The sequence below is a fragment of the Drosophila miranda genome, chromosome 4, assembly GCF_003369915.1.
Source record: "Drosophila miranda strain MSH22 chromosome 4, D.miranda_PacBio2.1, whole genome shotgun sequence".
Taxonomy (NCBI): Eukaryota; Metazoa; Arthropoda; class Insecta; order Diptera; family Drosophilidae; genus Drosophila; species Drosophila miranda.
This window is the reverse complement of record NC_046677.1, coordinates 7,785,473-7,797,408: the sequence shown is the minus strand read 5'-3', so window position 1 is coordinate 7,797,408 and position 11,936 is coordinate 7,785,473. Positions and strand designations below refer to the sequence as shown.

General features: G+C 41.9%; 1 protein-coding gene across 5 annotated transcripts in view; it reads left to right on the top strand.

Annotated features, from left to right (window-relative positions):
- Window positions 1-1,380: 1,380 nt before the first annotated feature.
- The window catches only part of LOC108163577 (potassium voltage-gated channel protein Shaw), a 46,506-nt gene continuing 35,950 nt past the window's right edge, over window positions 1,381-11,936 (top strand). For 4 of the 5 annotated variants that reach the window (XM_033393165.1, XM_033393167.1, XM_017298947.2 and 1 more), the window contains exons 1-2: window positions 1,381-1,829; window positions 10,402-10,889. In XM_033393165.1, the coding sequence (XP_033249056.1) occupies window positions 10,846-10,889 (44 nt within the window). In that variant the 5' untranslated portion in view covers window positions 1,381-1,829; window positions 10,402-10,845. The remainder of the gene's footprint in view (window positions 1,830-10,401; window positions 10,890-11,936) is intronic. The other variant, XM_033393166.1, reaches the window with a different exon arrangement.

Genomic DNA, 11,936 nt, shown 5'->3' with positions numbered 1-11,936 from the left:
AGGCGCTTTTGAAGCGGCAAAAAACGCGCTAAAACTAAAGGCCCAGTTTATGGCCAAGTCTCTCGACTCGACCCTTTCTGCCGTTCGGTTGATAGCAAATACAGTTCGTGGCTGAGCATGATCGCTCGTGTTCACAGACAGACAGAGAGAGGGAGAGAATGGTGGTGAGAGCAAACGATCGAGAGAGGGCTTTGGTTTTTGCCGACTTAATTAGCCAGCACTTGCTTGTCGCTAGCCCAACGCCTGCCTGCTGCTGCTGTTGACATTGTTAACAGTGTAGACACGTTAACAGAGATTTCTTCTGCTTATCTCTGATTGCTCGAATGTTAAGAATGTCTCTCGCATCAGAGGCTGCCGACTGCCGAAGCCGACGCACTGCTGCTTCCGTGTGTTGTCTCTCCCTCTCCCTCTTCGTATCGCTCCCTCCCCAGAGAACAGATCGTTTTCCAGTTTCTTTGCGATTTCTTGCATTTATTAAAACTTGTAGTTTTCGGCCGTTGTTCTGGCAGCTGCCTGGCTGTACCAGTATTTGCATTGATATTCTAATTTAAAACAAATGTTGCTGCTGTATGTAGTCTGCAGTCTGCGAGAATTGTGTTCGAATTTGATTGGTTTTTTTTGCACCTTTTTCATTTATTCTGGAAATGTAGTTGTCACTGTGTTGATGGCAGAAACTGGGTATTTGCTTGGGTATTTTGTTGGGTATTTGGTTGGGTATTTGTGGGTTGTGAAGGGGCCTAAAACAAAGAAACAAGCATTGAAAGGTCTTTTGGGGTAAAGGATCGCCTAAAGCTTAATTTTACGTTGTGTATCCATAGATTTCTCAGATATTTGCTGTAGCTCCAAGCATTTATATAAACTGCAAACCAATCATCCGCCGTTGGAAGCATTATTTGTGTATCTTATGCATTATTTTAATTTTTAACCCACTAAATCTTTAAATTTAAAATATTATTATGATAAATATTGTTCAATTATAGCTATAAAAGTCGTATTTTCAATGAAACACCCAGCCGATCAAGTGTTTCTTCCCTCAAAATCCATTTCTAACATAGAAATTATTCCCAGTGTATCCCAAACCCTTATTCACCACACATGCGGACACACACATACACTCCCACACAGATTCCAAAGAGAGAGAGGAAGCTTTACTCTCTCTTGCTCTCTCGGGAACTTCATCCGGCAGAAGCAGCAGCAGCAGCAGCATCCATCCTTCCTCCCATAACCAGCCGAAGCGATGGCTCCACGAGGACCGAGGCGATGGCCGACGCCGAGAAGGAGCCCGGACAGCTGTGTGTCCCCGAGGCACATGTATCGGCGGTGGCATGTCCTTTTGGCAGGCTGCGCGATGCGTTCAGCTTTCAGTTCGCTTGTAGACGTGCGTGCGTCAAGAACCTGCCACAACTTCGGACCTCTGTTTAGGAGAACCATCGAAGCAACGGAACCATCGGAATCTGAATGACGGACTGGCGGCAGGGAAAGTTGAGAATGTGCTAATACGAGTATGCCATCTGAAAGAGGCCCCTAGTCTACGTCTACGTGTCCGTGTCCGTGTCTGTGTTGTGCGGTGTGTAAAAGTGCGAGACAGTGTCCTGCGGCGGACTAGCAGGTTGGTTGCTCCTCCTGCCAAGTGTTTAAGTGTGTTGTATATCCACGCCCCCTCCCCCCCCCTCCCCCACCCAACACAAAAAATACGATAAAGAAAGTTACAAATCTGCTACTCCTGATGCTGCCGCCACTTCTGTTTTGGCCGAAAGTTTACCGAAAGGATTAAAGCCCGCATCCCCCCAACTATAGGACTCTGGGACTCCAGCACTCCTTTTTCGGAGGTAACTTGTCTAGTTTTATTTGCTGTTTCTTCTGTTGCTGTTTTTACGGTCCGCTCCACGCCTTTGTTTCCCAACTTTAATGCGGCCCAAAACTCGTGTTGGCCCTTTGGTTCGGCTTTCGGTTTCCGTCCTCAGGGAGCCATAAAATAAATCAGCCAAAATATAGGTACCCCTTTGTGCTGTCCCCAGATCTCCATAGAGAAGATAACATATGCACAAAAGGCAAACAGACAAGATTGGGATAGTCTAGGGCTTACACGAAATTAGCTGCTTTTGACAGATTTAATGGGGAAGATGTAGGTCTAAAATATTCTCAAGATACGTGAATATCCACATTGAATGGGAATTGAAAATTATGCCATGACTCATATATAGAAAATGCATTTAAATATAGATTTTTGCTATAGACATATATCTCTATCCTTCTCTCTCTCTGTCTCTTGCGTGTGGTGTCTCTTGTTTCTCTTTGTTGGAAAAGGTTTAATTTATGGTCCTTTCAGATTGGCCCTATGCCCACGGATACATTTGGCCGAAACTTTTTTGTTTCACTGTCCAGATCTGGTGGCATTTTACGAGTATACTATATGTGGACGACACACAATAAACATCAACAAAAAGAGCTGTAAAAGAGAAATGCCAGTTAACTTTCTCCACATTTATCAAAGTTTTTTCTTCGTTCTTTATGCGAGAGAAGAGCCATGAAAATCTTTCCGTAATTGAGTTATGAGCCACGGCCCACGGAGCAATAACCAGGACTATAACCAGGACTAATACTTAAACAGAAGGTTGCATTTATAGAGCCAGACACATCCACATCTACATCCACAGACACTTAAATGAGCAGGAAAAGCGAAATGTAATTAAGGCTCCATCAAATGAGAAGCGAGACAACAGACAGACAAACAGAGAGGCAGTGAGTGCCATAAAACATTTACCCAAACAGAAATTAAGTCATAAACTACAATTGTTGAGATTATTGCACGTCGTCGTCGTCGCCGTCGTCGTCGTCGGGACAGGGGATCCTTTTGAGTTCAGGGTATGGGGATGTGCTTTTAATGGCTCTTTGCCTGCTTTATAATTTTGCAATTGTCATTGTCGTCACTGGCCTGGCACTGTAATTTTCCTTTATCGAATTGCTGTTTGCCATGGGTCCCCGTCCCCTTCCCCTGCCCCGTCTCTGGCTTTGTTTCTGTTTTTTCTGCTGCACCCCAGTGCTTCTCAAAGGCAAATGGGGCGTATACGCAATATAAATAATTGATGCCCAAATTGGAAAATGACCTGCAAGCAAATAAAATTCTAATTATAGCTATTGTCGTATGCAGAAAGTCTGGAGAAATGGGGTCGTTGACAGCAGGAACATTGCGCGGAAAAATGGGAAGTTTTCTATAGCTAATCCCACGACTTCAGACCATCCTTTATAACCCACAATTTTCGTTCTTTTTCATACACTTTTCATGGGAAATCACACACGAAATTATTAAAAGCTTGCCGTCTGACATTTTGCGGTAATGATTATTGACAAATTCCATTAAGATTTTTGTCCGCAACGCAACACTCGCTCCGAATGTCACTTAATTTATCCATTAACATTAACTTTTTCCCGAATTTCCATTACGGTTATTACATTTTTTTTTTTTAATGGCAAAATTGTCCAAAAAGTATTCGGAAAATTAATGAAAACCCATTGGAAAATGCTCGAGTTTGTGGGGAAATTAAGTTTATAGTTTCCTATCGAATTCTTAAACTTTTTTTTGCTTTGATTCAAGTTTTTCTTTGACACTTTCTAATAATTATTTTCAAATTAGTTGCTCCCTTAATTTCCATAGAGAAAATCTCTTTCAGGAGTGGCCCCAAGCCTATAAGCTCCTTCTCATTAATTTTCCGCTTGTCGCCAACGAAAGCCGCTGAAAAGTTTCAAGCTTTTTCTTATTGATAAAAATGGGCTACGGAAAAGTTGCATCCACCAGGGGAATGATGACAGGTAGGGTCCTGGTGCCCTAGTGCCCTCGGGTCGTCATCTTCCATGCCAACAGGTTATGGAAAATGCCAAGGAAAATGGTTAACGAAATGAGCCCAAAACCATTCGAGTTCGCAATGAAATTCCAAGAAAAAATGCCAGGGAATAGAAAAATGTGTCGTTTGAATGCCTGTAGGGGGTGGGGTGGTGGACAGGCGGTGGGGCTGCGGGGCTGCGGGGCTGTGGGGTTGCCATGTCATTGACGACAGCTGCTTTCATGTCCTGTGACCTACTGACTCGCATAGCCTACTTTCCGGGGCGCCTACCGAGGAGGAGTACGGATACGGCACTCCAGTACTCCTGGCGGAAGCTGCGCTTAATGGCAGAAATGTCCTTGCTGGCTGCATTTTCCCCGCTGACACAATTAAGTGCATGAAAAATACTTTGAAAATTTAATTAAGGTTGCCCCCAGCCCCCCCCTCCCCCCTCATTGACGTCACCGCATAAGCAAGTGAATTTTCTGAAAAGGAGTGCACATTCTTAGATGTAAGTAGTTCGTTTTCGCTTTGTGGCTCCCATGATCTCATCGATGCCTTTGTCGCTTGATTGCCATTCCCCACATGAGCTGGGCGCCTTGATAAGAATTTATGATGATGTGGGTTTCGGATAGACAGTGAGAAACTTCACAGATGCATAGTAGTAGGAAATGCGATATGAATTGATAGCACACGACAAGCGGCAATCAAGGCAGAGATAGTTTTCGCTGAGGAATGTTTAAAAAATGGGGGTTTTGTTGCCTCTGGCGTTTGCTTTAGAAATTCATTCATATTTCCCAATAAAATATCCTATATTTATGGGAACATTAGTTGGTAGATAAAATTTATAATTTGTTTAATTAAATTGCACTTTTACAGGTGCTTAAAAATGAAATTTTAAGCACAAAAGATTTCTGCTCAAACATTGATTCTGAGGAGGCTACAAACTTCTGTGGGGCACGGCCCAGTGTTTTATTCAAGATTTGTTTGGATAACCCATAAAATGAGTTTTGCATACAAATTCAAATTAAAACCAAAACGAAAGGCACCGAATGCAGGCATACACTGGGAAAAACATAGGTATATAAAAATCAGAATTTAAGCCAAAAGAAAAACATAAGAAATTAGAGGGAAAATACATATTTGGAATTGTATTTAGAAATGCCTTTTCTTTTTGTGGAATTCTTCTTGGTTTTCTCTCAGTGTATGCAAACAGTTTAACATAATCAAATACGGGAGATTCGACAGCAAAACAATCTGATTTAACCACCAAAAATCCTACCACCTAAAGCAAACACACGTGGATCCGATCCAGAACAGGTTTTTGGGCGGTTTTCCAGGCTTAGATTCTGCCCCCGAAAAATTTAATTTAAGTTTGTAAAACATTTACTTTATGGCAAATAAAATGGCGGTGGTACGAGTATGTGTGTGCCTTAACTTTGGGGCCAAACATGTTTGCTTTTAATTAAAGGCCTGGAGCAACAGAGGGGCGGACAGACAGGCGGACTGCAGACGGCCGGGCGGATGGACTAAGCAAGCTTTTTGACTGCCGAAGCCGTAATTGCGATTTCCGAAGCAGAATTGCAACAAAATGAAATGAAATGAAATGAAATATGTTTGTATATCTGTATAAAACAACAAAAACAAACACGACTATATATTTTGCATATTGAAATCTCATGATATTTATGTGTAATCCCGTGTTCCATTATGAATCGAAAAAATGAAAGAAAATAGTTTTCCAGACTGGCAGAGCCAATGCCAATGCCAAATTGTGCCCTCCCTCTGCCGCCCCTCACCCTGCCTGCATAGTTCAAATATTTGTTCATGTCAAATGTGAAACATGGTCTTCGAATCGAAGCGGCTGATACCCTTTGCTGGTAGATTGCTACTATGGGAGATTTTTGATTTGTTTATCAACCTACAGGCTCTTCTGTTTGGTTGGAATAGCCTTACTGGTTTATCAGGAACATATAATTTATAGTGCCTTTGGTTTGCAAACAGTATCATAAAACCATCTGAAAGAGCATTCAAAAAGAGAAACTATCTACAATGCGTGCAAAGAGTTTTGCTCCAACAAAAGTAAGCACTAAAACAAGTTATAAGCACACACTCAAACATTTAAACATTTATAAAAGACGTAGTATATAAAGTAGGTATATGTGTATGTTTGTATAGAGAGTCTGCAGTTGGCTGCTGGTTTCAGGGCCATCCTGTTAATGTACTCTTTTTCCTTTCGCCCCCAAAAAAAGTTACATGAAAACACATCTCGGAAAAAAGGAACATGAGATATTTTCCCGAATGAAAGTTGAGTGATGCGATGATGAAAAATATATGTTAAGAAAAAGCAAAAGCAATGATTTATGTTTGAAGAGGGAGAGGATGCTTTTCCTCAAGGGATATTTAAGTAATTGTGCTTTTCATTTATTCCAGGATATGTTTTGCTTTAAAGAAAATATGTTTATCCTAGTTAAAATTTAACTGCACTTTTATTGTGAAATACTCGCGGAAAGTACCATGGCTCTCTCTCTCTATCTCTCTGTCTCTACAATTGAAATATTTTGGGAAAATGGAGAGAGAATTTTGTTTCTCAAGGGATATTATTCATTTATTCCAGGATATGTTTTGCTATGATTTTTGGTATGCTTTGGGTTAAAATTTAACTCCAAAAATACTTTCTCTTTTTGTCTCTCCTTTAAATGAATAAAAATTTCTTTGAATAATCATTTGCATAGTATACTTTTTCTGCGGAAATTCTCCTTCTCGTTCCGTTGCCTAATTATTTATGCATCTATCAAACATATTTCATTGTCGGCGAAATAATAAATGGCATAAATTACAATTCAATTTCTTATGGTCTATTATTTAATGCCCTGATATGGGAGGGAGGTACCGCCACGCCCCAACACACAGGATATATGGTGGAAGCCATAAAGCTGAAGCTGCTGCCAAATAGTAATCATATTTTTTGGTAGGAGCAACGGACGCCCGCTCTGGATAATCCCATTCGGTACAGGCCAATGGTTTCTTATAGCGAACCCCCCCCCCCCCCCCCCCCCCCCCCCCCTCGCAGCACAGTCTTTTGCTGTGTCCTTGTCTTGGCGTATTCATAATTCGATTTCTCATGCTTTTGCCTGGCTTTGCCTTCGGTTTTCCCTCTACTTAGAGTCGCCCCATTTGCTGAGTCTCGCCTTTTGCCTTGGCCAATGTTTTTGCGATTATTCTGTGTGTGTGCTGGGGAGGTGGGGACCCCAAAGGATACAGTGGAGTTGGTCAGACAAACGAATTATGGATTTCTTGCTATTATCATGGCCCAATGCTCTTTTTCTCTGCTCCTCGGCTCGGCCCCTCCCCTTCACGCCTCATCCTGGATTATTGAGGCTTTATTTTATTGCCATGAACAGGGCTGAGAATAGGGACCTGTGCTGTGGTCCTGTGTTGGTTGGTTTTCTGATGCATTCGACGTGTTCTGGTTAACAGATTCACTGGAATTTTCTTGGTAGGGGTTGTATTTATGGTTCCCATCGGAGTTGCTCTGGAATTAACCTCCTTGAAGGAATGGTACTTCATATTCCATATTTCTAAGATATATTTGTATGCTTCTTTATCAAGGATATCATCCCTTGGCTTCCCTTACCATGGATACCATCGAATCGGACTCTCTTTCGGAAAACTTTTGCCAGTATAACTTTTTTTTTCGCCACTGATAAATAATGTATTTTTAGAGAAAACAGACACTGGCATAGAGATGGAATCTTTCTGTGTTGCTTGCAACATTGTTTGTCATTTGGCCTCCTGCATTTTGCCTGAAAGCAAACAAAAGTCAGAAATAGTTGCCTGGCTCATTTACAACATCAGCCATCAGCCAGCCTTGGCTTGCAATCAGTTTTGATATTTTTTACTGTAGTTTTTCCTGTCTTTGTGCTCTGTCTGTTTCCGCTTTGGACAGTGGACACTGGACAATGGACTGTGGACTGACCTTGTCTCTGGAGAACCCGACTCTCGCCGGAGGAGGAGTCCAGTGCGCCCTTCTTGGCCATTGATTTTCGTGAGGGGGTCCCTCCCCGTTTGCATCTCTAACTCGACTCGATTTATGGTTGCAGCAGCAGCAAAGGGAAACACCTTTGGTTTGACCCCAAAAGTTTTCTCCTATTTAGTTTTCCCATAGTTTTGTTTGTTTTGCTGTTCCAAAGTTTTCCCTTCCCTTTCTGCATTTTCTGTTTCGGACACAAACAACACACAGCCAGCATTCAGCATCAGATACCGATTTAGATGGGAATCAGCGCTATCTTTTGTGGGTTTAATCAGTGGATTTAATGTGGCATAGGAGTGACGGACGTGACATTATGTTAATGCAATTAAAATGCCAAATACCTGGGAATTTTTCTGGGCCATTTGTGCCATTTCAGTGCCTGAAACAGACAGATAACATTTCAAAAGGAAAACTTTGTGCCTGCTGTTAGTTTAACCTTCAGTTGAACCTTCGAAAACAACGAAAAATATCTCTCTGTTCTGTGCATTTTCCTGCAGGCGGAATACAAAATTGGGGGAAAATAGTATTATTATTCAGATTTCACAAATTTGCACATGCGACTGGCACTGGAATCAGCGGCAAGGAGGAGCAGCATCCTTGTTGTACAACTGATTGATTTGAGGGGAGTCATCGAGTCGATTTGGGTCCTCCAGGCCATGTGGCAGGATTGGAAGCAGAGACCAGAAGGGGCCACCAACAGGCAGTGAGGCAATGAGGCAGTGGTGCTGCAGCAGCAGCAGTTCGAGTGGAGGTGAAGTGGAGGCCAACAAAGCCCCAAAGACAAAGCGCGAACCGAAAGCACTCAACGATGAGAAGGAGGAGGAGGAGGAGGAGAAGAAAGGCTACCCCTCGGCTTCTGCCAATCCGAATGGTGGAGAAGCCAGGCAGGCATCAGAGGCGGCAGCCACTTAATGAATGGGAAACGAAAGTCTTTCTAAACGCCGCAGAGATTGATGACGCACTTGATGCTGCCTCAGCTGGTTGACTCCTGCCACTGTGCCACAGTGCCTCTTCCACTGACTCTGATGCTCACTCCGAGTCCCGTGGAGACGCCGTTTTGCGCTGTCCTCGCTTCCGTGTCGAGTGTCCTTTTTATATAGTCAGTCACTTGGTTGATCAGTGGAGTGGTCTTGTCGCTGTCTCTCTGCCCCTCTCTGCTTCTCTCTGACTTTTCTGCACTTAACCAACATTTTGTCATTTTGACAGGGAACACATGGCCCTACCCTGCCCTGCCCTGGCTGCCGTCCACACGGACTTCTGCCTTCTGCCGCCCGCCACCTTCGCTTAAGTGCGGCCAAGTAAAAAATTTGCATACCCAGCTGAACAGCAGCAAAACTGAATGTAACACACAGAAAAAAAAAAAAACGAGAGAACGAGAGAGACCGCGCTGCAAGTATCTTTTGGCCCAAAAATTGTGACCATAAAATTGCCGCAATGATGAGACACCAAAATTTCCCTTGGTTTTTCTTAGGGGCTTAACTTTTACTTTTCACTTTTCTCTTTTACTTTTCGCCATTTTCTGTTTCCCGTTCATTCTTTTTGTATTGTATTTGTATTTTCTCGAAATTCATTGCCTTCATTGCTGGCGGGGCTGGGCTTATGTGGCGTATGCGTAATTTCTGTCAGGATTTCACTCAGCATTCAGGATACACTCTACTGTGGCTCCGGCCCACATTCTGATTTGTAACAAAGCGTAACGATGAGTCGCGCTTTGCATTTCCCGCGTCCCATCAGAGAGTTTTCCTTTGGGGTTTTTGTCATTAAATTTAAGGATCCAAGGGCTCCTTTTAAATGATAAATTAAGCTAATAAATTGTGTCGCAATGGGAGAGGAATACATGAGATACATTTAATAGGCATTTGGAAGCATTTAAGATGAGGTTTTACTTCATCTTTGCCACATTTCTGGCGAAAATCCCTCCAATTAGACTCCTTCAATTTCGACTTTCACTTAGGTCAATGACAGCTGTCAATCGTATCAGCATGCTGGAACACAATTTGTCATGAGAAATGGTATTTCTGGCTACGAACCGACCTGGTAGGCGGTATAGAGGTGTAAGGGGATGGGAGGTGTGTGCACACTTTGATTGAATTTGATTGTTGGAGACCTCAAACTGTTGCTGACAGCTTCATAGAGGTGGGAAATGGTGTGACAGATGAGAACCACGAGGATATATGTCCCTTAAAGTGAGGCCAGATTCTGCTTTAGAATTTGCACAAATTCCGAAGCTATTTCCCCACAGCTCCACTGTTGAATTTTCCTCCCGGCTCTTCAGGAATTCCTTTCTCAACATACACACAAAAAAATATCTAATTAAATTTGCGTTTGTCAAAGGAAAATAGTTTTCCAGCAGCGAACGAGAGGGCGAGCGAGTCCTGTGTGCACTTTCGGGGCATCCTGGGGATTATGGCTCCCTCCTCCAAGTATTTGCATGAATAATGTGTTTCGTAGCCGTGTATCTCTTGTAGGATATTCTTGGATATTAACCGAATTTCTGCCTGATGCTAAAGTCCTTGGAAACCATTTTTGTTCCCTCTCTATTTGCAGCAGTGAAAGGCCAAAGGTGGCGCTCAGGGCCGTACGAGGACGAAGGACTAGGCAAAGCTAAAACCAAACCTCAAAAGCCGCCAAACTGCAACTGAAGAAGGAACTTGCCACCGACTGAAGGAACGAAGCAACGCTGCAACGAAGCAACGAAGGAAGGGGAAGTGGCAGTGGAAGTGCCAGTGGCAGTGTGGCAGAGAGGCTGCAACCTGTTCCCGAAGTCTAATTAAAAAGCACTGCACGGGAGGCTGCCTGCCGCAGATTGCTCATACGCCCCGTGGAACGCGAGTGTTTCTTGCTGTCTTTTTGTGTGTGTTTGTGTGTGCGCGTGTGTATGCGGTGTGTGTGTCTGTGAGAGTGCATATATTTTTCGGTAAAAATTAAAGCAAGGCCTCAAAGAATTACTTTGGGCATGCGGCTGCTGCAGCCACAACTGTTGCATGCAACATGGATGGCGAAAATCGGATTATACTCAATGTGGGCGGCATAAGGTAAGTGTTTCAATTAGAATATTATAGAAAATTTCAACAAATTGTGGCAGATTAATAGAGAGATAGAAAAACTCCCCATTAAATGTATTTTTTTCGTATTTGGAAATTTTTGATATCTTTTCCATTGATCTTTAATTGAACCAAAAAAGAATACAAATTCCATAGAAACAAACATGGAAAATTGTATCTAAAATAATCTATAATAAAAAGAAAAAAACAATTTATTTAATAAACAACTTCTAATGAAAGCCAACCAAATATTCAATTAGTAAAATGGCCACAAAAATTCACAAAAAATTATTTTTTAGAGTCCAAAAAATCAAAACTATATGCTCATAATAAATGAGCAAAAAGTACTTCAATTAGAAAAGTGGCAAAAAAATTCAAATTGCTCCCAAATTTAATTGAAATATAAAAAAAGTGTATTTTAAATATTTATGATATAAAATGTACTTAAAACTCGATGCCAACGGCTTTAATTAATGAAATTGCAAAGAAAATTGATTATTTTCCACGAATATTCAAACAGAAAATATCAATATTTTATCACAAAAAGAATATTAATATCTCGGAAAATACAAGTTTTCTAATAAAATCCACAAAAGTCCTTGTACATTTTTGTGTGCGATTATTTTCCCGAAATTTTTTCGCTTTGCCATGAATTTTCCTCTGAAACTTAAAGGATATTTAAAGAACTTTTCCACTGGGGAAATGCAGAAGGAAAACTATTTTCCTTGTTTCTATTTACACTCCGGACGTGGCCAAATCACGTCGCACATTTTGTTGATTTAATATATTCACAATAACAATATTTGCTTAGCCATGGACACGCCTCATGCCCCACCAACACACAGGCACCTACACATGCTCCCATTTGGGCCATGAATAGTGTTTTCCTTTCTGGACAGGATATTGGCTGTCCGAAGGATAGTTCGAATGTGTTTCCGTCATTATTTGGGCAGAAACAATGGATACACAATACAGAGAACCTGTTATCTCTGTGCCTGAAAAAAAAAACAAAAGAAAAATCCACACACAAAAATAGCA